A 25647-nucleotide genomic window follows, 5' to 3' on the forward strand; every position below is an offset into this window, starting at 1 on the left:
AGTGATGGTTAATTTGCATATTACTCTTTCATTAGATAGGATAATACTGAAGGCCCTCTCCCACACAGTAGGACAGGGCCTCTCAGCCTCGGCACCACTGACACTTTCATCTGGGCAATTCTTAGTTGTGGTGGCCTGTTCTGTGCATGGTAACACACTTAGTAGCCAGGTTGCCCTCTGCCCATTAGATGCCAGTCACACCCGTTTTCCCCTCCTTGTGACCAAATGTCACCAGAAGGTTGAGAACCACTGCTTCCCACCTTCTGGTGATCACTTAGTAAAGCCAATTACGTCACTCTCCTGTTTCCCCCCATTACTTTCAACATGACATTCATCCTTAGGGTATCATCTTAGACTTGCCCTGACCGGCCCTTGGCCCCTCTGCCCTCACTTCCCAGCCTCTTAGCCTCCAGATATTCTTGCAGTTCCCCAGGGGTCGGCAAACTCCTTAGTCAACAGAACCAAATATCAACAGTACAACGATTGAAATTTCTTTTGAGAGCCAAATTTTTTAAATTTAAACTTCTAACGCCACTTCCTCAAAATAGACTCGCCCAGGCCGTGGTATTTTGTGGAAGAGCCACACTCAAGGGGCCAAAGAGCCGCATGTGGCTCGTGAGCCGCGGTTTGCCGACCACTGCCCCAGAATATGTAGTTCTCTCACACCTCCTTGCTTTGTAGTATTTTCTCCCCTCGCTGCCTGAAGATCCTCTTCTATTCCTCATGTGATGAGCTTTCACTCTTTCTCCTCAAAACTTAGCCAAGATGTCTGGGACCCAGGTGACCTCCGGGGTTTGCTCCCAGCACTCGAAGTTACCTCTGTCTGTGCTGGTGTTTCCTCTTTTCTGAGAGTTATTTCATCTCTTTTAGCCACGGATCTAGCACTCTCCTACAACACATCACCTTGTTTTCCGAATGAATGCCCAATGGCGGGTTTCATGCCTTGACTTGGATGAGACTGCTGAAAAATGTTGCTCCAAGATATTATCCCCAAATAACTTGCTTTTCTGTTTCAAAATAGAAAATAAATGCATTCTTCCATCCTCTCTCATGGAGAGAACCCCTCACAAAATGAGTATTTTGGATCTTTTGTGAGTGTCTAATAACTATTTAGTTATTTTCCCCCAAATTAAGTTCATGCTCAGATACTACCTTCCCTTACTTAATGTGCTTAAGTTTAAAAAGGAGTTAGCAAGCTTCCTCCCAGGAAGAATTTGGCAAGTCACACTGCAGGGAGAGCCTCGCCCTCCTAGGTCGCCGCCTCTGAAAAGGCTGGGAAAGTCAGAGCAGTCGCGTGTCACCGAGGCCCGGGTGGCTGCTGCCATTTAGATTGTTTGACTTTGCAGACAGGTACCTGTCACCTGGCTCTCCCAGCCTTCACTCTGGAATGCATGTCACTGCTTTGCAAAGTTTCAACACTTGGCATATGCTTCAAACCATAAAAGTGTCAATACGGGTTCTGTTGCTGTACCTTTTATTATTCGCCGGGTAGTCTCACGTTAAAAGTTTCTCTTGATGGGTAGAAGCCGGAGACTCTTTAGCAAATACCACCGAAAACACCTGCGTGTAACGTTCACTAATGGCTGTTTCCTCTGCTCACAGCTCAAATGAAGAGGACTTTGACAGATGATGTGTGTTAACTCTCTACTTGTTAAATATATCCGGTAATTGATGCAAAACACAGAAATTAAAGAATGTCCCCCATGCTACATGTTTATCATTCCAGTTAAAAATCTGTCTACAGACCTTGTAAGGAGAAGGGTAAAAACAAAGTTTCATTATCCAAAACATGTCAAAACGTAATAGGCTAAACTTTAGCCGCTAAAGGGAAGTTTTCAGATGGTCTTTCATGCCCTTAGAAGGCCGAGTGGAAGGTTGCTTTTCCTCTTAACCACCATTTCTTAAGTTGTTGCTAAAAACACTTGGCGGAGGGCCAGGGTAACATACTTGATGTTGCTGAAAATATTTGGCTAAGGCCATAGCGTGCCTGACTGGATCGCAAGTCCGTGACCTTGAGCAAGTTACCTACCTTCTCTGTGCCCCAGTTCCTTCATCTGTAAAATGAAGATAAAAATAGTACTAACCTCAGAGGGCTGCTCTGAGGATTAAGAGAGTTTGTATTTCAAAGCACTTTGAACACGGCCTGGCACGTGGAAGCACTAATCAAGCACCGAGGATTATTATTCGTGAAAACAGAGACCCTTCGAACTACGCACTGCAAAGAATTCTGAACTCAGCGTTGTGTAAGAAACAGTACCCACTTACCATCAGCAACTGTGGCCCATCTATAGCCTAATGAAGAACGAGCAATAATAGATCCCAACTGCAGAGCGGGTTCCTAGTTTGATTGACGTTCTGAATTTCCATTTCAGTAAATAGGTATCATGAATTTAGGGGCTTGGGGGGGGGGGGTCCCTATATCTGCTCAAAAGTTTCACTGACTGCCTGTGACCCCAGGGAAATGAAATATACTCTTGCCTATCCTGTGTTCTCCATAACGTGGTCCCTAGGAATCTTCCCAATGTTATCCAGCGCTACTCCTCTGCCCACACCGCTGCTGGAATCACCATGGCTCAAGTGCATCCCATCTTCTCCTGTTCTTCTTGCTTAGAATTTCCTTAATTGACCTTCCTACTTGCCTACCGCCCCCACTTCTTAAATGATCCACTCAGATTCCACCTCTTCTCTGAGCATCTCCATTCATAAGAATGACATGAACGACATGAGAAAAAGTATTTGGAGACAGAAAGGTCCAATTTTTTCTTCCATCTTAAGTTAGTAGTCCTAATTCGACAAATATTTGTTGACTGTCTATCAAGTGCAACCCCCTGGCTGCTGTGGGAAGTGTGAAGACGAATGGGACACTCAGTCACCTGTAAAAATGAAGGGATATTGAGTATGGACACTAAAATATATTTGGTAGATAAAGCCCCATTTTCTAAGATGTGATACACGTGTGAGAGAAAAAATAAACGCTGTCTGGCCTCATAACCTCCTCGGAGCCCCCCTCCTCCCTCCCACTCCTTAAAGGACATACAACACCCAGGGGCCTGCCGGACCACACACCCTTGGATTTCAGGACAGAATGAGAGGTCGCGGTCACCAAACGTGCAGGTACTGAGCAGCTCCACGACAAGGGCAGAACCTCAGCGCAAAGAAAATGAAGTCCACGCTTCTGAGGTCCTAATTGTCCCTACTCCTAACAGTTTAGTGGTCGGCTGCACTCACCATTTCTTCTATTATAATCCCACAGCCAGAGCCTGAGGGGTGACTCACTGCGCGTGCGCTGCAGGGCGCGGCTGGGCGGGGCCTGGGAAGGGATGGGCGGGGTCTGGCCAGGAACTTGGCCAGGTGAGCGGTTCCGGGGCGGGGCCTTGGAACGGCGGGGCGGGGCCTGGGCGCAGCTGGGCGGTTCTGGGGCGGGGCCTTGGAACGGCGGGGCGGGGCCTGGGCGCAGCTGGGCGGTTCTGGGGCGGGGCCTGCGGCGGGGCGGGGCCTGCGACGGGGCGCGGCGAGGCGGGGCGTGAGCGCGGGAACTTTGAACATCTCGGCAGAGTTGGCGCACAGCTTCCATTGCGCGGCCGTTGCTCTCTCCGAGCCCTGACACTAGGGCCGCAGCGCCGGCTCCGGAGATGGTGGAAGGACCGGGTTGTACTCTGAACGGAGAGAAAATTCGCTCGCGGGTGCCCCCGGGCCAGGCGGTGACGGCCGTGCGGGGGAGCGCTCTGCAGAGCCTGAGGGGCCCCGGCTCGCCCCACGCTGCCTCGGAGGCTGCGGTGCCGTCCCAGGTGAGCCGCTCCTGGAACTTGCTCCGGGGGCGCAGGGGAACATGGGATAAAGACCCCGTACGGTTCGCAGTGTCCAAAGTTCCCTCTCTCCGCTCTGGTCCTGGCTCCCTGGACCCCCAGTTGCCCAAAGTTTGTCTTGACTTCCGGGGCGGGAGGAGCCCGCGCTGGCGCGCCTGCGCAGTGGCGAGCTCCTGAGGGCCCAGGCAGCCTGGGGTGCCCTGCAGGAGGTACTCCCTGTGCCCTCGATTAACCTCTCCGCAGCCCAGCCGGGAAGGCTTCCTTAAAGCTACAGCTGCGTTTTCCGCCCTTAACACTGTCAGGTCTCTGCAGCCTGTGACTTTTTCCCCCCATGACTGAATTTTAAGGCAAGCTTTCAGCATGCAATTCCAGCTCCTGGCTGTCCTAACATGCGGCAGTTGTCCAGAGTATCACAACTAACTTATAATTCTAAAACAGCACACGCAACATTTAGCACTAAGCTTCCCACTCAGTATTGTCCTCTGATGAAGGGGCAGGGAAACCCAGTTGTGGCTCCCTTAAGGGGATGTCTTTCTTTTTAAAGCGATGGGCAGCACAGCTTCTTGCCACTCGGGCCTTGACTGCTGTTGGTGAGATGTGTTCATTGGGTGAGTTTAGAGATGGGCAAACTTTTTGACTCGAGGGCCACAATGGGTTCTTACACTGGACCGGAGGGCCGGAACAAAAGCATGGATGGAGTGTTTGTGTGAACTAATATAAATTCAAAGTAAAGGAGCAGAGGGGAGAGCAAGAGAACCCTCCGCCCTTTCTTTCGGCTCCGCGGGCCGGATAGAACAGCGGAACGGGCCGGATTCGGCCCGCGGGCCGTAGTTTGCCCACGGCTGCCTTGTCCTGGAAAGTTCTGATGAAGCTATCCCGCTTGAAAAGCCCCCTGGATGTGCAGGCCGTGGTGTTTCATGGAGGCCCGCGTATGGTGCTGGCTTTCAGTCTCCAGCAAAGCTTCCTGGTAGCCTTTGGTCCCGCCACAAGTTGCCTGCTATGAAATTAGCATAGGCTTTCAACTTGAAACAAATGAGGTTCTAAGGCCGAGAAAATACAGTTTTCAAACTGGGAAAGATAACGTTTCCCTCCTCCTTCCAATTGCCTTGGTATTTTATTTATTTTGACTGTATACGTCAATAAGTAGCCTGCATCTCATCTCTTATTACAATGCTTCTTAAAACCCCATCAGGGTGTCCCATAGATGGATCTCGGGTGGTCTCTTACAATGTTAAAGTATTCTTATAAAAATTTACCCATTCAACAAAATGTTGAATATTGAAGGAACCAGGGGGACAAAACCAGCTCTTCCCCTTGTGGGACATGTACTATATACTTCCTCACCTTCGTAAATGGTTACTGATAATGGTTTTCCCTTAATGCCTCGGGGTCACTGTTACTGGCATTATGTGGAATCCCAGAACAAGAGGTGGCCAGCAGCAGAGGCAGCGGAGGGAAGGAGGGAGGTGATTTCCCATGGCCATTGTAGCCTTAATCATCACCTTCTCGGGGGTGTCCAGAAAAGAACATCTGATTCTCTTGGTTATGTGAATAACCCCTTCCTTCCTTCCTTCCTTACCCGAAGGTGCTTATTTGCTCAGGATTAGATGAGAGAGCGTCTAAAATTCGTAGTCTAGTGCCCAGGAAAGGACAAATCCTGGTAATCGTTACTTTTTCTCCCAGATCGGGGCTTGCTCACCAGACCCCTTTGTCTATTTTGTAATCGTTTGTGCCCTCACATTATGTGCAAAGCATTTCGCCTCCCGGTTAAGTGCTTGGAGGTTCCGTGCTTACAAAATGGCAGGCTGTGTTTTGATGAATGGACCGAAAAGACCTCTGTTTTGGGGCTTGCTTGGGCTCTTTGATGGTTTACGTTGCCATATAAGTGACCTCAGAATAAGAAAAGTGTGGTATTAGGAAATTTTTTAAAAGGTAGACTGCGAGGTTATCAGCCCAGTATGGCGTGTGCTGTCTCCCAAGATCCATGTGGTTTTGACGATTTCCTATTATGAAGCCACTTGACAATGGGAAGGTGAATCCTTCTCAATCATACTTAAAGTCCTGACAAAGGAGATTTCCGGCTCTATTTCAGGGGGGAAGAAGGGGAGGATGAAATGTTCAAATAATATAGGGACCGGATTATAAGGGTCAACGTGAGAAAGTCAAGTATGTATCGGGCTGTTGTGTACCACTGCAGCAAAGACAGTGGGCTTGTGACAAGGCATTTTGGGGCCTGGGCAGCTGGAACGCATACAAAGGGGGTTCTACCGTAGGACCCGTAAATAGCTTGTAAATCTCAGGGTTAATGCAAAAGCTCTGCCTGGTTCCCACGCCATAGCTCTCAGCATCAGTGGGCAAACTGTCACTGTACACCAGAATTCCCCCCTTAAGATGGAGCTTAAAAAAGCAGTTAAAATAGACACTGAGTGGCCCGATTATGATGATCTCTGAACGCATAATAATCGGGCCACTCAGTGTGTGTGTGTGTGTGTGTGTGTGTGTGTGTGTGTGTGTATTAGAGGCCCGGTACATGAATTCGTGCATGGGTGGGATGGGTGGGGTCCGGCCAGCCTGGCCAGGGGGAGGGGACATGGGTGGTTGGCGGCCTGCCTGCTGGTCGAACTCCTGGTCGAGGGGACAATTTGCATATTAGCCTTGTATTATATAGGATATACACTGAGTGGCCAGATTATTATGCGCTCAGAGATCATAATCATCTGGCCACTCAGTGTATATGCAGGTGCTTGACATAGCCAATCATCAACTGAAAATTATTTTTTTGTCCCAAGCTGGTGTTTTTAGAGACGCTGGTATACTGGGAATCGTATGACTTGGGCCAGGTGTCAGCGTGATAGACAGCTGAATCAAAGGATTTTTATGTATCATTTTCCTCAAAACCAAAGAGAAGTGTTGGAATCAATGTTTTTAGAGCAATCCTTTAAATGCTAAGAAACATCTCATTAAAACCAGGGCACGCTAGGACTGGTTGCTGAAAATACATCAGTCCCTTCCTAAATCCCTCCCGAAACCTTCCCATAAAGCTCTTTTTCCTTTGTGGGAGATTCTGGTAAATATAATATGTCATTTTTATCCAGCTTTTGATAGTCATGAGAATTTGGTCCTCTTATACTTAAACCGCACTCCATTGCAGATAATTAGAACATAGGAGTCCGCGGTGTTAATAATTTTCAAAGTAGATTAAACAGATGGCAGAGTGGAAGTTTTTGCCAAGAAATCTTGGGCTGGTAAAGCAAGATGGGGGTGGTGGGTGGGGAGACAGCAGGCCTGGGTTTTAAAGCCACACTCAGATTCAGGAGGAAGAGGAGGAGGGAGCAGACTAACCCCCAAAACGTTCACTGGCCTCCAGGCATTGAGTGGGGCCCTCAGGGATTTTCAACAGCATCCCTACCGTCCCCAAGGAGCTTATAGGCAAACGAGAGAACCACGTCACAGCATCCCTCAGGGTGGTGAGCTCTGTGCTTGTGGCCGACCCTGTGCCAGGTAGAAAGCCTCACAATCACTCTGCTTCCCGGGCGGTGCGGGGTTGGGGGGGGGGGGGGCGCATTCTAGTAGCAGGAGAATTACAGGCTCTGCGGGTGAGCAAGGAAGGGGCTATGCTAACATTGCATTTTAATTTCTCATCGAGTATTAAAACTCGTCCCAGCCAAGGTCACACGGCACCTGCAGCTGGAGCCATTGCTGCCGCCCTGGGCACTGATCATGTCGGGTCTGTAGGTTTCCAGACGATTTCTCTCCCTGGGACGGTTCCTCCACTTACCCTCCGGCCCACCTCTGTGCTGAAGGTCACAGTCACCTTCATCATCTCTTTTCCATGTCTGCGGAGCCTTTCCTGTCATGGCTGGCTCAGCATTTCTTGCTTGGATGGCGCATGGCGGGTTCTTTTTCATTATGGAGAACAGGATGAAACAGCAGCAAAAGAAGTGAGACAGACACTATGCCTTGAAGGGTTTGGTGTGCGCTTGCCTTTGAGGCTCTGTCAGCCAGGACAACACGTTCCGTTTCTCCCTGACGGCCGTGTGCGCAGGGTCAGTGGTCTCATGCATGTTAAGTCCAGGGCCTCTGTGCTTTCGGATTCCTCCCGCCACGCAGCACAGGTGCGTTTACAGGGGCACGACCCGCGCTCTCTCCTGTTCACACGCAGCCCGGGGGCCGTCCCGTTTCGCAGGGCTGGCCCCTGAGACTTCCTCTTTGTGAGGAGCCAAGTTTCCCTTCCCGTGGGTAGATCCACTCGACAGGCTAAGATTGCCGACAGGTGGCTGTCATTTGGAGAGTGTAGAGATGTTTGCTGCAGGACGGCTTTGATGCCCTACCAGGGGTCCTCAAACTTTTTAAACAGGGGCCAGTTCACTGTCCCTCAGACCATTGGAGGGCCGGACTATAGTTTAAAAAAAAAACTATGAACAAATTCCTATGTGCACTGCGGGCCCGGGACGCGTCGGCTGCTAAGCAGGACAGGCAGCGGCACCCGGGGGGCCGGATACATGTCCTCGGCGGGCCGCATGTGGCCCGTGGGCCGTAGTTTGAGGACCCCTGCCAGTGGTCGGCAAACTCATTAGTCAACAGAGCCAAATATCAACAGCACAACGATTGAAATTTCTTTGGAGAGCCACATTTTTTAAACTTAAACTTCTTCTAACGCCACTTCTTCAAAATAGACTCGCCCAGGCCGTGGTATTTTGTGGAAGAGCCACACTCAAGGGGCCAAAGAGCCGCATGTGGCTCGCGAGCTGCAGTTTGCCGACCATGGCCCTAGGCTAGGGCCTGGGGGGAAATCCTGGATTTTTTTTTTTTTTTTAACCCACCCCTCAGCATCAGTTAGAGAGGATGTTTCGGCTGTGCTGATCAAACATGGGACCAAAGTGCTCGCTGTGGGTCCTGTGCAATCCGGAGGCAAGGCTTGCAAGAGTCCTCAAACTACGGCCCGCGGGCCACATGCGGCCCGCCGAGGACATGTATCCGGCCCGCCGGGTGCCGCTGCCTGTCCTGCTTAGCAGCCGACGCGTCCCGGGCCCGCAGTGCGCATAGGAATTTGTTCATAGTTTTTTTTTTAAACTATAGTCCGGCCCTCCAACGGGCTGAGGGACAGGGAACTGGGCCCCTGTTTAAAAAGTTTGAGGACCCCTGCTAGAGACGCAGTTAGCACCTAGAAACCCCCCTGGGAAGGTCCAGGACAGAAGTCGGCATAAGCTGGGTTTGAATTTCTTCCTAATAAACATTGTGAGGAACCCAGAGCATTTAACTATTTGGACAAAAAAAAAAAAAAAAAAGGGTAGAGGTATTCATGAAGAACCTACCTTTTTTTCCACCAGGTTTTCCCTATTTCTCTTCATTGTTCTCTTCTGAAATGTAGGTCATATATCGATTTAAGAAGGCGTGGCACACAAAAAATCCGAAATGAATTGTACTCTTGAATATTTTGTTTAGCCAGTTCCAACAACACCCAGCGATGTATGACTGCGGAGTTAGATTGGGGTGTTTTGATAACGGGGTGACTTTAAATGATCCGGATCTCCTCCAGCTCTTGTGTGGATGGTTCTTTCCTGCTTCTACCCTGGAGCCTTCGGCGGGAATTCTGCCCAGCAGTGAGAAGAGCATTTAAAAGAGGGATGGAGATCCTCTCTGTTCTCCACCTCATTTCTATCCGAGGAACAGCCAGGCCTTTAGCGTGGGCACATGATCTGATTCTTACCATGTCAGACTTCCTCAGGGTCCCATCTTCCCTCTGCTCTGTGTCTGCTTCCTCGGGACACAGGAAACTCTCTGCCCCCCACAGGGCATGTGTATTGATTGCCATTCCTCTTGCCTAGGTGTGGCTGACTCACGACTCCTTTAAGATGTGCTCGAATATCGTTTTCCCAGCGAGGACAGCCCAACTGAAATTGCAGCCTGCTACGCTCTCCCCTAATCTTGATCTCTTTCTCATCTCAGTTTCTTTTCAGAATGTTATAATATATTGTTATCCTGTTTATTGTTAAACTAGGGGCCCAGTGCACGAAATCCGTGCACTGGGGAGGGGGGGCCCTCAGCCCAGCCTGCCCTCTCTCACATACTGGGAGCCCTCAGGGGATGTCCTACTGATGGCTTAGGCCCCCTCTCCGTTGGGAGTGGACCTAAGCCGCAGTCTGGCCTCCCTTTGCGGCAGGCGACCGGGCTGATCAGGAGAAGGCACCAGCCCCATCACCCCGCTGCTGCAGCCACTGCCAGTCACCGCAGCCGCCAAGGTATTTTTATCAACATGGACTCCAGTCCCTTCACCATGAAAAAATGACAACTTTCTTTAAAGCATTTTCAAGATGTGTCTTTCATAGGATATGACATTTCTTTATTTTTCTTTTTATCCTCACCTGAGGATATGTTTCCATTGATTTTTTTCCCCTCCCTCTGATCCCAGACTCGGCCCCTGCCCAAGCCTAAAGCCTCCGCCCCAGGCTTTAGGCTAGGGAAAAGGTCCCCCTCCCCCCCGACACCTCCAATCGCAGGCTCAGCCCCTTCCCAAACCTAAAGCCTCCCCCCCTCCGCCCCAGGCTTTAGGCTTGGGAAGGGGGACCCCCGCCCTGCCCCTCCAGTCATCAGCTGGGAGTGACCTGGGTGCCAAGGAGGTTCCCAGAACCCAGATATGTATGCAAATTAACCGCCATCTTTGTTGGGTTAATTTGCATAGTCACTGATTGGCTGTGAGCATAGCGGAAGTACGGTCAATTTACATGTTTCTCTATTATTAGGTAAGATCTCTCCCCCAGTAGAATGCAAACGTTCTGAAGGCAGGAGGCTTTTCATTGTGTGTGTGTGTGTGTGTGTGTCTGTGTATGTGTGTGTGTGTGTATGTGTGTGTGTGTGTGTGTGTGTTTTCATCGATACACCCCCAACATCAAGAACAAGGCCTCAGACACAGTGGATGGAGACTAACTTCTCTACAGTGCATGCGTGCGTGCAGTTAGGCAGCCGTGGCGGGTCCATCTTTAATGATCAGGGGTGTCTCTCCAGAGGGCACCGGCACCATTGTTGTCAGAGTGCACCGTGGCAGACACCGCCCAGTGAATGACACGAGCAGTGACGGCGGTAGATGGTGAGAGGTTTACACTCAGTGGGTAAGTTCTTGTCAAACCGTTCACGTAGCAACGGGAGCCGACGTCCCAGGAGACAACGGGGACTCCTCCACTCCTTTGCTAGGTGTGGTGGCAGCGCCTTCTGTCGCCAGGTGACCTGGTCGGCCGCTTTGCCAGGTGCCGTAATAACACAGTAAGGTCAGGATGCGGCAGAGGGAGAGTGGTCTGGGCAGGGAACGGCAGTAGCGAAGTGAGAGCAACTCAGTCCTGTGGTTCCCACGTTGGAACGTCGTGGAGCGGGCGGTTGGGTTTCGAGCAGGGCAGTGAGAAACGGCCCCTGGCCACTGGCAGAGAAGTGTTCCCTTGGCCAATCAGATCCTGTGTGTCAGTGTTCACCAGGGGCTCAGGCTGTGCCAAAGAAAATAGAATACAGCATGTTATGTAATCATATATCATATATCATATCATATATCATATCATATCATATCATGTCATATATCATATCACAAGGTTAGAGGCAGGTTAAGTGTCCTGGAAAAATACAGGGCCCGATTCCAAGTCGCTGAGCAGAGACAGCAGGTTCTCCTGTTTACAGCAGAAGGAGAGAGGGTGTGAGTACCCCAGGTTGGGCTCCAGTTGCGAGTGTCCCCCCCGCCACGTCCCGCGTGGTTCAGGGTTCGGGTTCAGAGTTCGGGCTCTGGAGGAGGCCGCACACAAATGAAAGAGACTAGAAAAGTATAAATTTGGGAATATTGGGGGCCAGGCGGGAGCCCAACTCAAGGGGAGGGACTCCACCACACTCTGGCCTTGCTATCCCTTTTATTAAGACTGGGATACACCCATAGCCTTTAGGCAGGCAATTCCAGTAATAGCCAATCAGCAAGGATTTACATAAGACTGACAGGTGGAGGCTGCTTCAGCTACCATTGTCTCAACTAGACAGTGGGTGGTTGGCTCTGACCTTTCAGAGCTTCAAGGTTGACCAGCCTTCCGGGTTCCCTGTCCACACCTCTCTGCTAGTGAGGACAATGGGCGGCTTCCAACAAGAGAGGGCACAAGATGCAGCCCCCACTACCCACCGGCCCCCGGTGGCTCTGATCCACGGTGGACACGCACCGCCACTGCACGTACCCCACTTTGTCCGCAGTGGAAGGACCCTCCCCTGGGGTCTGAAATACAGAAATGGGGGGGCACATTTCTGGGGGCCATTGACATGAAGCTGCTTAAACAGGACTTGGGAGTAGAAATCAAGCCCGGACCAGGGAGAGATGACCCCTCACAGACTGTAGACCCAGCCCCGGCTGGGCGGGCTCTTTGCCTCCCAGAAGGGAAGCCCAGGTTCAAGGAAGGTGGAGGGCGTGACAGACTGCACAGAATGGCCTTTTCCAACAGCTTGGCTGGGTGTTGGCGTTTTTGATTTAATTTGGGAAACTTAAAGATTTAGGGGCGATTCAAGCACTGGAATGACCGTAGCAGCAAACATGCTCCCTACCAAGAAGGAGGGACAGCGACTGCGGGCTCTCAGGGTGCATGGATGAGACGGGATCGGATGTCCACCCACCTCCACTGGGAACCTAGCAGGAGCCAGAGCTGGTAAAGAATGCTGGGAGCGGAGAAGAGGCTGTGGATGGAGCAGTGGGAAGCAAGACTGCGAGCCATTAACTCAGAAGTGAAGGTTTAAAATGCTAAAACATCTTACGCATTCGAGATCCTAAAAAAATAAGACCTAGCTGACGTGGAGGCAAAGTTTACTCATAACAGATCTTCATCTGCTCTCTATATCATCCGCTTAAAGTGTCCTGGCTAGCTGATAAGAACTTTCTGCCTGCCGGTGGGTTGTCATGGAAACCTACATCAGCACCCACGGTCTTCATCCGCACTTGGCTTGAGGTGTGTGTAAGTGGCAGGGGGAAGGCTTTTGTTAGGAAGAAACCTCTGGGGACGCTCCATGCTTCTCAGTTCAGGGCTCACAGGTTCCTTTATAAACACAAGGCAAGTGCATTTGCTCACTGGGGCCTCCATCGTGCCTGGCCAGTGCTCGGTCATCGTTGACAGGCCCCCGGTTCCTCCAAGGGAGACAGAGAAACCAGAGGCAGGTCTTCCGAGGGCGGGGTGACCTTTGTGTCTACAGTCCTGGTGCTAGAATCTCCCACCGGTCCGGTTAGTGGTTTGTGCAGAACGGGAAGGCTGCCCCCTTTAAGCACCCCTGGGCGCTGTGCATGGGTCACCATGCACCTGTGGTGGACCCCCCAGTTCTTATGGGAAGGAGGGGACTAACCGCGCTGACCTGACCTTCTGAACTTTGGGCAGTCGGGGAGTTCTGGCATTGACGTAGCCCTTGCAACTGTGAATGGATTAGTGCAGCCTTGGGCAAACTACGGCCCGCGGGCCGGATCCGGCTGTTCTATCCGGTTCTCTTGCTCTCCCCTCCGCTCCTTTACTTTGAATTTATATTAGTTCACACAAACACTCCATCCATGCTTTTGTTCCAGCCCTCCGGTCCAGTTTAAGAACCCATTGTGACCCTCGAGTCAAAAAGTTTGCCCACCCCTGGATTAGTGCAACAGTCGTGTCTGTTCTTGTCCGTGCGGGCACCCCTAACAAAGTGCCGTAGACTGGGAGACCTAAACACCAGTTTACCTTCTCCCAGTTCTGGAAGCTAGAAGTCCAAGATCCAGGTTCGGCCTGTTTAGTTCCTGGTGAGAGCTCGCCTCCTGGCGGGCAGAAACCCGCTCTCTTCTCACACAGCCTTTCCTCTGGGCTCACAGGAGGAGGGCCAGCACTCTGGTGTCTCTTCTTAGAAGGACACTAACCCCGTTGGATCAGGGCCCCACCCTGTGGCCTCATCAAACCTTAATTGCATCTGTAAGGCCCTGTTTCAAACCCAGGCTCAAGGGGGTTTCAAGATTTGAAGGGACAAAATTCAATTCCTGGCATTTCTCAATCTTTTTTTTTTTTTTTAATACCTATTATCCCTTCATCCCTTGTGAAATTTGTTTTGCATGGCGATGGGGGAAGGGTGGTGGGTATCGTTTTCCTTTATTGTTGACACTAGTGACCCGGTGCACAAAATTCATGCACATTAAAAGGGGATTAATTAAAGGAAATAATTTAATATTGCTATTTGCCCTTTCTCTATAATAGAAGTGTCAGAGATGAAAGAAAATTAGTAAAATGTATATGAAAACCTTCCTCCTGTCAGAGTCTGGGGCACACCATGGGACCCAGAGTCAAGTCCCCGCCCACCCACATGCACCTCAAAATCGTGTGAGACCCAGACCCGGCCGCCCTCCCCCACCCCATTGGGCTAGAAGATCCAGACCTGGCCAGTCCCACCCTTGTCAAGCCCTGCCAGGCAGGGGGCGTAGCCTCAGGTCCCCTAGCCCGGTGCCAGGACAGGGGGCATGGCCTGAGGTCCCCCAGCCCAGACTGGGGCGGGAAGTGTGCCTTGAGGTCCCCTGTCAAGCCCTGCTGAGTGGGGTCATAGCCTGAGGTCCCCCATCAAGCCCCGCTGGGTGGGGGGCACGGCCTGAGGTCCCCTGTCAAGCCCAGCCAGGCAGGGGGGCGCCGCCTCAGGTCCCCCGGCCTGGTGCCGGGGTGGGGGCCGCAGCCTGAAGTCCCCTGTCAAGCCCCACCTGGTGGGGGGCACGGCCTGAGGTCCCCAGGCCTGGTGTTGGGGGGGGGGAGCAGCCTGAGGTCCCCTAGCCCAGCACCAGGACAGGAAGCACACCTTGAGGTCCCCCCGTCAAGCCCTGCCGGGTGGGGTCATGGCCTCAGGTCCCCTGGCCTGGCACTGGGGTGGGGGGTGCGGCCTGAGGTCTCCTGTAAAGCCCTGCTGGGTGGGGAATGCAGCCTGAGGTCCCCTGTCAAGCCCCACAGGGGTGGGGGAGGGCGTAGCCTCAGGTCCCTGCTGATTGCTCATAAAGGGTCCTTATGGGAACTTGGCCTCAGCTGTGGGTGCAGCCATCTTTGTGACGGAGTGATGGTCAATTAGCATATTCCCTCTTTATTAGATAGGATTGTTGAGGAGGAGGGAGGAGCAGGCCTCAGGTTAGAGTCCTCTCCTCTGGGGGCCCAGCTTTGCTCTCTGGTTCCCCACACCCACCAGACGTGAAAACGGGAGCTCCGTGCCACAGGCCCCGTAAATGCCTCTGATAGGGCGGCTTCGGGGTGCTGCTCACCCTTGGCACCCCCTCCTCCTCTCACTGGGTCAGGGAGCTCCTGGTCCTCTTACTTGCTGCTTCCTCGCTCATCATTGCTGCTCAGAGTATCTTTCTCATATTTTACCCACCATTTTCGGCTGTTTTGATCTGAAGGCTCTTTGGGGAACGTTGGCTGTACTTCTGGCGATGGAGGGCCGTGTCCTCGTTGGTGTCAAGACATTCCCATCATCTTTCTGTTTCCTTCCCACATGCAGAGCTGTGTGGTCCTGGAACAAACTCACTGTGATGTGCGCCAGTTCCTTTTTTGTTTTTTCCACCTCAGTCTTTTGGCCTCTCTCTTTTTTTTTTTAAAGGACTGCCTAGTAATTTGACAAAATGTATGTAAACAGTTGATTACATGGGACTCGTTGGAGATAATTCTCATTGGAATACACCTGGGCAGGAAGCACCAGAAACACATTTAAGAATTACATTATGATTTTGTTTACACGTGTGTGTGTGTGTGTGTGTGTGTGTGTGTGTGTATTTTCTGCTAGGCTGCCACACAGAACAATGATAGCAACTCCGGCGGGCTTCCCCTGAGGCTGCTGAATGGACACGCGTACAGCGGCGTGGAAACGTTGGGGAAGGAGCTCTTTCTGTACTTCGGGCCGAAAGCTTTACGGTAAGATAAACCCGTGCCGTCCATCGTAACCGCCATGTTCCAAGCTGGGGAGAAGGCTTTTTCTGTGCAGGGTGCCGGGTGTCACACTGAGTCATGTAGGAAGTGCTCCACTTTTAAGAGGGCTCCGATAGAAGGGGCTGGGAGTCCATCACGGAAAGCGGTAAGCAGCAGCAGAAGGAAGTGTGATGTCACGGTTACTAGGAGGGCTGGGCTAGTTATTTCTTTTCTTAAAAAACCGATGGGCTCGGAGGACTCCCCAAGAGATACTAGCGCAACACAGCCCGGCGTGGTTCTTATCCGAACTCCCTACGCTGTTCACCGAGTGTTTATTGCATTAGCGACATCAGCCTCTTGAGGTTTATGACAGCTCCTCGCTTGGTTCAAATGGTTCTCTAGATTTTTGTATTTTCCTGCCTGCTTCCTTTCTCGGAAGCCTCGGACAGAGCTGGAAACGTATTTGTAGAATTCAGAAACTGTCCCCGGAAGTCTCAGGCTCCCCGCTGTTCCACAGAGGCCCGTGGAAATCCCCTGCTGTTCTGCTGGCAGAGGCCACGCGGTCTGCTGCCTCGGTTGCCCTGATAATAAAAAGGTTGAAATGCATGTCATTGCCTCGTAACTTTTGCAGAAAAAGAAAAAAGGCCCCTGGGTGAATATGCCTCTTGGTCCAGGTCTATCAAATACAGCCTGATCCACTGCAGACCGTAACGATGGGTACTGCTTCCCTGAGTGTTTTTCCGTCTCTTTAAGACACTGAGCAGTTTTTATCTTAAAAGTCCTCTGACCGTACCCCAGGCTTCCCACTGCAGGTCCATAATGGGCGCGAAGTGGTGATGCATGACTGTTACGAGACTAGAGGCCCAGCACGCGAGATCATGTGCGGTAGCCCGCCGCTGCTCGTCCCGTTCGCTGCCCCGCCCCCCCCGCCCTCATGGTGACTGGTCGTTTGGTCGTCACGGTCGTCACGGACACTGGCTTTTTATATATATAGATAATCAGAGACGATAGGATTGATAGTCACTGCCTCTCGTCTCCCTCATGCTTGGAGGACTTGCGAGTTGATGTCACTGCTCGTCCTTGGAGGTGTTCGCCACTGTCAGCAGCTGCTGTCCCTGGACAACATTGTCACTTCCCACCTGGAGTTGATAGCATCAGCGCGTGCCCCCGGGTTCTGCAGAGCTCTCTGCTGTGGGCTGCCTCATTGTCCCAGGCTGGGTGATTGAACGCTCACGGCTGTGAGCCGAGCAGGACACAATGGAGTCCCTGTAAGATCGACTGAGAGCATTGACATGTTATTGATCCTCTGGTGGAAGGTGCAGGTTTATTTCCGGAGGGTGAGAGGCAGGTCTTATCAAGGGTTCCCCGCTGGGCTGATAAGGGGGAGTCATTTCTAGTGCAGGGCCATCAGCAAGCGGACAAGGGCAATCGCCTCTTCACACTAAGCCCAAGGGCGCCATCCCTGGAGAGGGCGAGTCTCGGGATACGTGGGGAGGAGTATGGTGGCGGCTGCCTTTCATTCCCTGCAGCCTTGACGACTGTTTGATCCAACAATTCAAGGTCAACGGCAGATCAGGTGCTGGAATATAACTGAGCCTCCTAAAATCAACGGTAGCCCCGTTCACAGTTGAAGTTAAAGAAATGCACGCCCAGCCCACGCTTCTTGGGAGAACAGATGACTCTGTCGTAGAAACGTGCTAGTTGCATGAGGCTGCAGGCTGGGAGCCGGAGACAGACAGGCAGGCTTCCTTTTTGACTTCTGTCTTCCACCCACCGGGGCTGGCCTGCAGTTCCGAGAGCTCATGGCCAGAAGCGTGCTTAATGCCTGTTTATAGTGTCCCCTGAGGGCGGCGCAGCTTTACACAATTAAAATTGCCTGTGGATTTGAGGGCCTCGGACAGGGCAGGCCCTGCATCTTCCTGGGGTTCGTTTGCTGTGAATCTGGGTTAGAGGCATAGCCCGCTGTAAGGGACAGTGCAGTGTAATGCACACGCTTCAGAAAGATACAAATCAGAGAGGGCTGTTTCTCTTACTGAGACATGTACCGTAGCGCTCAAGTGCTCGCAGCAGCACCGTAGAATACAGGCTCTGGATTATTCCATACACACTTGCTTTAGCTGTGCCGTTGTGGTATGTGTGGCTAATACCTACACCTCTGGACACTTCCAGGCACTGCTCACCTATAACACACAATCGTTTTTCATGTGTTCTTATATGTGTCACAGATACTCATGAGAGCAGACGAAAGAACCAACACATGGACGCGTTCACTGTACCCCCGCCAGGTGTAATCTCTGTGAGTGGTGCGTGCATCTACTGCCAGTACGGGGTGTGCATACAGCTGTCAGTCTGCCCCCCCCAGACACGCCCACCCGACCAGCTGCCACTGGCAATCAGCATGAACACAGCTGTTACATCTTGCACCAACATTTAAAGGATATATTTTTTTAATGACTCTCTCTTTCCAGAACACTGTGCTATTTCCAGGTTGTGATGGATGTGACTGATGGTTTGCAATTATCACAGCCACGCAGAAACTGTATCTGAATATTGGAGAGGCCCTGCCACCATGGAGAAGCTTTCTGCATTATCGATTCTGTAATTTATTGCCCTTTCAGGGATAACGGGCCTCTAGACAGATAGGCAGGAGCTCATGTGGCAGTTCTCTTCAGCGTGCTAACAGGTTTTTATGGAACCCCTCAGATGCTGCTTACAAAAGTGACCGTTTAGACATAGTCTTTGTAATCTGTCTTTGTAATGTGTAACAGGTTAGGCAGAAAAGAATCTGATAAAGGTGCTAACTGAATCCTGTACTTTACATTCGTAAACACCCACTATCGTCTGCCCGGCATGCCCACTTGTCCCTTGGGGACATTATTCCTCATGGACACTGGTCGTCTGGCTAGAGTAACCAGCGTTCAAGTTGAACGTCACCTCACTAACCTTTTCTCTCATACACCATCTGCTGGGCCCGTCTTAAGTTTTTCCCAAGACGTTCTGATCAGGGCTGAGCCGGGTCTGGCTCTCTGAGAGGCAGGAAGCTGGGGATGTGACATGAACAGGGAGGTGGCCATGGCACTGGGCTTGTCAGGAGAAACAGCGCACGGTGCTGGGGAAGAAAACCAGCCCACGAGAAGCAGAGGGAGTCCCCTCACCCCACCTGTGCCTGAGGCCCGGCTACACCCCTGCCTCCCTGCAGGGGCGACTTCAGCCCTTCCCGAGGTCCTGTGTCCCCTCACCCCACCTGTGCCTGAGGCCCGGCTACACCCCTGCCTCCCTGCAGGGGCGACTTCAGCCCTTCCCGAGGTCCTGTGTCCCCTCACCCCACCTGTGCCTGAGGCCCGGCTACACCCCTGCCTCCCTGCAGGGGCGACTTCAGCCCTTCCTGAGGTCCTGTGAGTCCCTGATGCCTAAGTTGCGTTGAGTTGGGTCCTGGTCACTTGCAGTTAAGGAAGCCGACCATTATCCAAAGGCACAGACTCCAGTTATAAACTAAGAAAGCCCCGGGGGTGTAGTGCACAGCGTGGTGGCGACGGCAGTTAGTAACGCCACGTGACGTTTTTGGAAGTTGCTAAGTGAGTGGATCGTAAAAGCTTTCATCGCAAGAAAAAAAAAAATTGGGGGGTAACTGGGTAAGGTAAGGGATGTTAACTAGACTTACTGTGGTGACTATTTTGCTATGTATGCACATATCGAATCATTATGCCATACAACTGAGACCAATAGGATGTTATATGTCAATCACACCTCAATTTCAAATAAATGTGATTTTTTCCTCCTTTTTAGCATCTATATCCTAAGTGGAAGCAGACCTGTCTTTTTCCTTTTTTTTTTTTTAATATATTTTATTGATTTTTTACAGGGAGGAAGGGAGAGGGACAGAAAGTTAGAAACATCGATGAGAGAGAAACATCGATCAGCTGCCTCCTGCACACTCCCTACTGGGTATGTGCCTGCAACCAAGGTACATGCCCTTGACCGGAATCGAACCTGGGACCCTTGAGTCCACAGGCCGACGCTCTAGCCACTGAGCCAAACCGGTTAGGGCTGTCTTTTTCCTTTTTAACATGGTTAATACCATATCTTTTTATCCTTTTTAATTTTTTTTATTGATTTTGGAGAAAGGAGAAGGGAGAGGGAGAGAGAGAGAAAAAACATCAATGTGAGAGTGAAACATTGACCGGTTGCCTCCACACGCACCCCAACCAGGGATCCAACCCACAACCTGGGTATGTGGCCCGACTAGGGATCAAATCCCCCAGCCGTTCCCTGCACAGAATGAAGCACCAGCCAGCTGAGCCACACCGGCTGGGCAAGACCATCTCTTCCTAACCTCTTTTTTTTCATCGCCAGCATAAACTACAACCAGTGTGTTCAACTCCTTTATACTCTTCATTCTACGCAGACCGCGTTGGACCACTTGGTGGTTTTCGTAAGCGGTTGCCTTAGGAGCCGTGCGCAGTCGTCATTCGCATGAGCCAGTGGCAGTGTCTCTGTGCCCGTCCCCTCCGCCGCTCCGGGGTCTGCAGAGCGTGGTCCCGGGAAGAACGCGGCTCACATTTCAAATAGGCCCGGGTCTTGCCTATTGGTTTGTTTTAGGAAGTTGTTTCTAACTAGAGGGACCGTGACTTGGACATAATTTTTATATCAGAACCTTGGTTGCAAGTGACGGATGCCCAACTCGGACCAAGTGCAGTAGTTACGTGTTGTAAGAGTCTGGGGTGTCGTGTGACCCCTGAAGGTGATGAGCCAGGCTTCGGGGAGAACTGGGAGCAGAGACTAAATGCCGAGAAGACTCCGCAGCTCGTGGCCGGTCCTCCCCGGCACCTGCCCCGGGTTCCTCTCTGCGGCCAGCCTCCCGTGGCCTCTGTCTGCCCACGACGGGAAACATTTCCATCGACAGCACACATCTCTCAAAACTAAAAAGACGCGGATCTCTGTGTCCCAAATCCATCAGTTCATCGGGAGGACTCCTGATGGACCTGGCTCGGGTACCGGTGGGACCAGGGACACAGCTATCCCCTCCTGGGCCAGCTGTGGTTGCAGAGGGGACGGAGACCACTCCAGGCCAGGCCCAGGGCCCCTGTTGCCAGACAGTCACGTGCACAGTGAGTGATCTCAGGTAGCCAGCTGGGCTGGGGTGGAGGGCGCTTGAGAGCATCAACAGGAAGGAATAAGGTTCCAATACAGTTTCCCTAAACTAGGATATTACAATGAGAAATCTTTTATTTACATATACATGTGTATATATATTTAAATATATTTTTTATTGATTTCAGAGAGGAAGGGTGAGGGAGAGAGAGATAGAAACATCAATGATGAGAGAGAATCATTGATCGGCTGCCTCCTGCACACCCCACACTGGGGATCGAGCCCGCAACCCAGACATGTGCCCTTGGCCGGAATCGAACCCCGGGACCCTTCAGTCTGCAGTTTGACGCTCTGTCCACTGAGCCACACCAGCTAGGGCACAATGAGGAATCCTGGAAAGCAAATCTAACTCTTGAATATAAATGTAACATGAGCCTGTGTCTTGGTCCTTGAAAGAACGGTAAGTGTGGCCATTGTTACAACAGTTTAGGTGCTTATTGCGCCTGGAACGTTTTCATGGTGCAGATTTTTCTCAGTTCACGTTAAAACGTACTGAACAACAAACACAAAACCCGTTGGTTTATCGGGACTCAGTTATCACCACATTTAGCTATTTAATAAAAAGAAGATAAAATAGCTATTCTATGCATCGTTCCCCCTACACTGAATAGATTTCTTTGGAAGACCAAAAAAAGGCACACTCATTGGACTCAGGGTCCTTCTTGGGGCTACTCCAGCATTTGAATGGCATCTCAACCTTTGCAATTTTTTTATGTGGATGCAGCTTCATTACAGAAAGTGATTTAGAATCCACTTTACGAGCCACGCCGCGGAGAAGATTTGAGGCGCGACGGCTCTTGGGCACGACAGTGCTCACCTTTCGCCGGGTCGAGCCTCCATAAACTAAATCACGGAGTACTTACAGCCGCCCATTTGTCCTGCCAGGAGCGATGGGCATGTAAAACGCACTCATGATGGATCGCAGGGCACGCGGAGTTTAAAACCCGTGTTCTCGAAGTTAGACTGGTTAACCTTGGACCAGCCTGCAGCCTGGCGCTGTGGTGTCAGCAGCACAGAGCGGTAACGTTTGCTGCCAGAAGAGCTGTATTTATTCACTCGGCAGCGCTCTGCGGAGAAGGATGTGAGAGGCAGAACACCGTATTTCATCTCGAGAATGGTTTTTGATCTTCATCATCAGAGGTCTCACAAAGCCACTTGCCTTTTTTTTTTTTTTTTTTTTTTTTTTACGGGACATGCTAATCAATCCTATAAAAACTGAAAGGTTATGAATTTTTTATCACCACATTGTGGCTTTCAAGTTAACCGTAAATATTTATATATCCCCTCTTCCCAGGACATGTGAAGGTAGGAGAATTGAAGACAGTATCATTTTGACCTGTCTTTTTTTTTAATGCTTACGATTTTGCAGAGCATCGTTTCATTGTGTATCCCAAACTAGCAGGGGGGACAAAAAAAAACAACAATGTGTCTCAAACTGTAGAAATCTTTTTGGAGTGGGTAAACATTTCCAAGCACGGTGCCTAGAAATAAGGACTTTGAATGTTAGTGGTTTTGTAGAATTTATAAAAACACAAACTGTAGGCAATGTAAATGTAGCCTCACCTCATCCACAGCCTTTGAATCTGAGCAAAAGCTGAGAGATGCTAGCAGGGGTGGGCAAACTTTTTGACTCGAGGACCACAATGGGTTCTTCAACTGGACCGGAGGGCCGGAACAAAAGCATGGATGGAGTGTTTGTGTGAACTAATATAAATTCAAAGTAAAGGAGCGGAGGGGAGAGCAAGAGAACCCTCCGCTCTTTCGGCTCCGCGGGCCGGATAGAACAGCCGAACGGGCCGGATCCGGCCCGCGGGCCGTAGTTTGCCCATGGCTGTAGACTCTTCCATGAATAAAAAACGTTTCATCTCTCAAGAAGGTAGAACCGGGTAGGTTTTCTTGGGCTCATTTCCGGGGCCTTCTTCTTTCTCTAAGAATGTATTTTATTTGTGGATTGACAGACGGAGTGTCACCCCTTCTAGTTTCTATGAGGGTACAAAGCCGTAACAGGAAATGTCAGCTGCTGCTGTTGGCCCTTCCAGGGCACCGTCCTGACTAACATTTGTTTGCTTAGAATCCAGACGGTGAAGAGGAGGAACACGCACTGGACACACGACATACTTCCGGCCACTCAGAAGTGGGTCTGATTTTGTTTCAGGATCCACTTTGGAATGAAAGGCTACGTCAGGATTAACCCACTTGAGTATAAAAATAACAATGGAGTTCCTCCTGTGTTGGAAGTCCAGCTCAGCAAGGATTTGATTTGTTTCTTTGACTCGTCGGTAGAACTCAGGTGAAAAAGAAAATAAAAGTCCTCCAGCTACAAAACTCTAAAGGTTGGGTCTACAGTTGGTCACATGTGGAAATAAATGAATTTTTCAAAAATGTTTTATAACTGATCAATCCTCATTTTTATTTTATTTTATGTTAATATATTTTTTATTGATTTCAGAGAGGAATGGAGGGGGAGCGAGAGAGAGAAACATCAATGACGAGAGAGAATCGGCTGCCTCCTACATCCCCCCTCCTGGGGATTGAGCCCGCAACCTGGGCATGTGCCCTGACCGCGAATCGAACCATGACCTCCTGGTTCATAGGTTGGCACTCAACCACTGAGCCACACCAGCTGGGCAATACCTCATTTTAAAAGAGACTTCAAATAATATAGTTTGTTAGGGTCTTCACTGCTTGGCTATATAACTCTTAAATCCCAATTAACATGAAGTGTTACTCCTATCCAAGCTCATTTAAAGTGAGACTTTGTGAAGTGTTAACCAGACTGACGATGAACGTGTCTCACATTCCTTCCTACAGAGACTCCCCAGAAAGCCAACAGAGGGTAAGGACGATGGAAGAATTGGATGTGTGTTCACCTAAGTTTAATTTCTCACGAGCCGAAAGGGAAGTGAGAAAGCAGCGGGGACGGATGCTCTGCGATGTGGTGATGGATCAGCGAGTGCTGCCTGGGGTCGGCAACATCATCAGAAACGAAGCTCTCTTCGACAGCGGCCTCCACCCCGCGGTCAGGGTAGGTGGCGGGGCCTTTACCATGCCGTCCGTGTTTTCAGACACTGTTCAAAGACCAGCAGGGGACACTTCACGTGCAGCGTGGTACCGTTCTCCCCAAACAGATCTCACGTCAACCTCTCAATGAGGCCAACCCTGACCACACTGTTTGGAATTGCTGTTGTGCCCAGCTGGTGTTGCTCAGTGGACAGAGCGCCTGCCTGTGAACCTAAGGGTCCCGGGTTCGATTCCGGTCAAGGGCATGTACCACGGAGGCAACCAATCGATGTTTCTCTCTGTTGTTCCCCCTCTCTTCCACTCTCTCTAAAAAAAGTCAATGGAAAAATATCCTCGGATGAGAATTTAAAAAAAAAATTATATAAAACAATAAAATACAATCGCTATTGCATCCCCTCCTCCCAATTCCTAGTCCCAGCCTTCCCTAACTTGCTTTGCTTTTTATTTTCTTCATACCTTTTTGATCATGTTCAAACATCATCCGATCTTTGCTTGTTATATTTACTGTTTGAAATCTCTCTCTGCTAGAATGCAGACTCTTCGGTGGAAGGTGTGTCTCTGTTCACGGTGTACCCAAGCATGTAGGATACACCGTCTGGCACACGGTTGGCAGTAAAGAAAGATTTGTTGACTGTATGAGTGAACTCAGCGCACAACTTTCTTTTTGTATCTGGAAAATTAAATTCACACTCAAAACATACCCATGTTTCCTTTTTTTAAAAAACAATATTTTTATTGATCTCAGGAAGAGGGAGGGAGAGAGAGAGAAACATCAGTGATGAGAATCATGGATCGGCTGCCTCCTGCACGCCCCCTACTGGAGATCGAGCCCGCAACCCAGGCATGTGCCCTGATGGTGAATCAAACCATGACCTCCTGGTTCATAGGTGACACTCAACCACTGAACCACACCAGCCAGGCTCGTGTTTCCTCCTTATTAGAAAAGGCAGTTTAATGGAATGGTAAGAATGGAAGTCAAGTAGCAGGGACTAAAGAGTGAGTGACTGGTGGAAACTGGCCCACAATGTGGCCGTACTTGTTAAAATAGCTGGAATAAAGGGAACGTGCTAGACTTCTTTTTTTTTTTTTTAATATATTTTATTGATTTTTTACAGAGAGGAAGGAAGAGGGATAGAGAGTTAGAAACATCGATGAGAGAGAAACATCGATCAGCTGCCTCTTGCACACCTCCTACCAGGGATGTGCCCGCAACCAAGTTACGTGCCCTTGACCGGAATCGAACCTGGGACCTTTCAGTCCGCAGGCCGACGCTCTATCCACTGAGCCAAACCGGTTTTGGCCATGCCAGACTTCTTGAGGAAGATGTCAGGACAGGGACTGGTTTTATTGTCGCTTTCTTGTTCTTCAGCTGGAGAGATGTGAACTCATTCTCATGTTGAGAGAAAAATACTGGTCGAATGGGAGAGGTTGAAGTGTAGAAAAGAGAGGGTGTGTAGCAGGACAAAGTTGTGAGAAGGTCGGAGAGGTTAGACAGCCGTGGGCAAACTATGGCCCGCGGGCCGGATCCGGCTGTTCTATCCGGTTCTCTTGCTCTCCCTTCCGCTCCTTTACTTTGAATATATATTAGTTCACACAAACACTCCATCCATGCTTTTGTTCCGGCCCTCTGGTCCAGTTTAAGAACCCATTGTGGCCCTCGAGTCAAAAAGTTTGCCCACCCCTGGGTTAGAACTTAAGCCGGGTGGAGGGATACATCTATTTTAGTTTCCAAGGAAGAAATCTCCAGTAGGACTTTTAGCCAGGCCCAAATGGTCCCCATT

General features: G+C 50.6%; 1 protein-coding gene across 1 annotated transcript in view; it reads left to right on the top strand.

The window, feature by feature from the left end:
* Positions 1–3632: 3632 nt before the first annotated feature.
* NEIL3 (nei like DNA glycosylase 3) overlaps positions 3633–25647 on the top strand; it is a gene marked incomplete at its 5' end in the record, with an annotated part of 40763 nt that continues 18748 nt past the window's right edge. Inside the window, 4 exons of the mRNA XM_080661159.1 lie at positions 3633–3788; positions 15573–15700; positions 23001–23135; positions 23657–23870. Coding sequence (XP_080517285.1) covers positions 3633–3788; positions 15573–15700; positions 23001–23135; positions 23657–23870 — 633 coding nt within the window. The remainder of the gene's footprint in view (positions 3789–15572; positions 15701–23000; positions 23136–23656; positions 23871–25647) is intronic.

This window comes from Plecotus auritus (assembly GCF_963455305.1).
Source record: "Plecotus auritus genome assembly, chromosome: 3".
Taxonomy (NCBI): Eukaryota; Metazoa; Chordata; class Mammalia; order Chiroptera; family Vespertilionidae; genus Plecotus; species Plecotus auritus.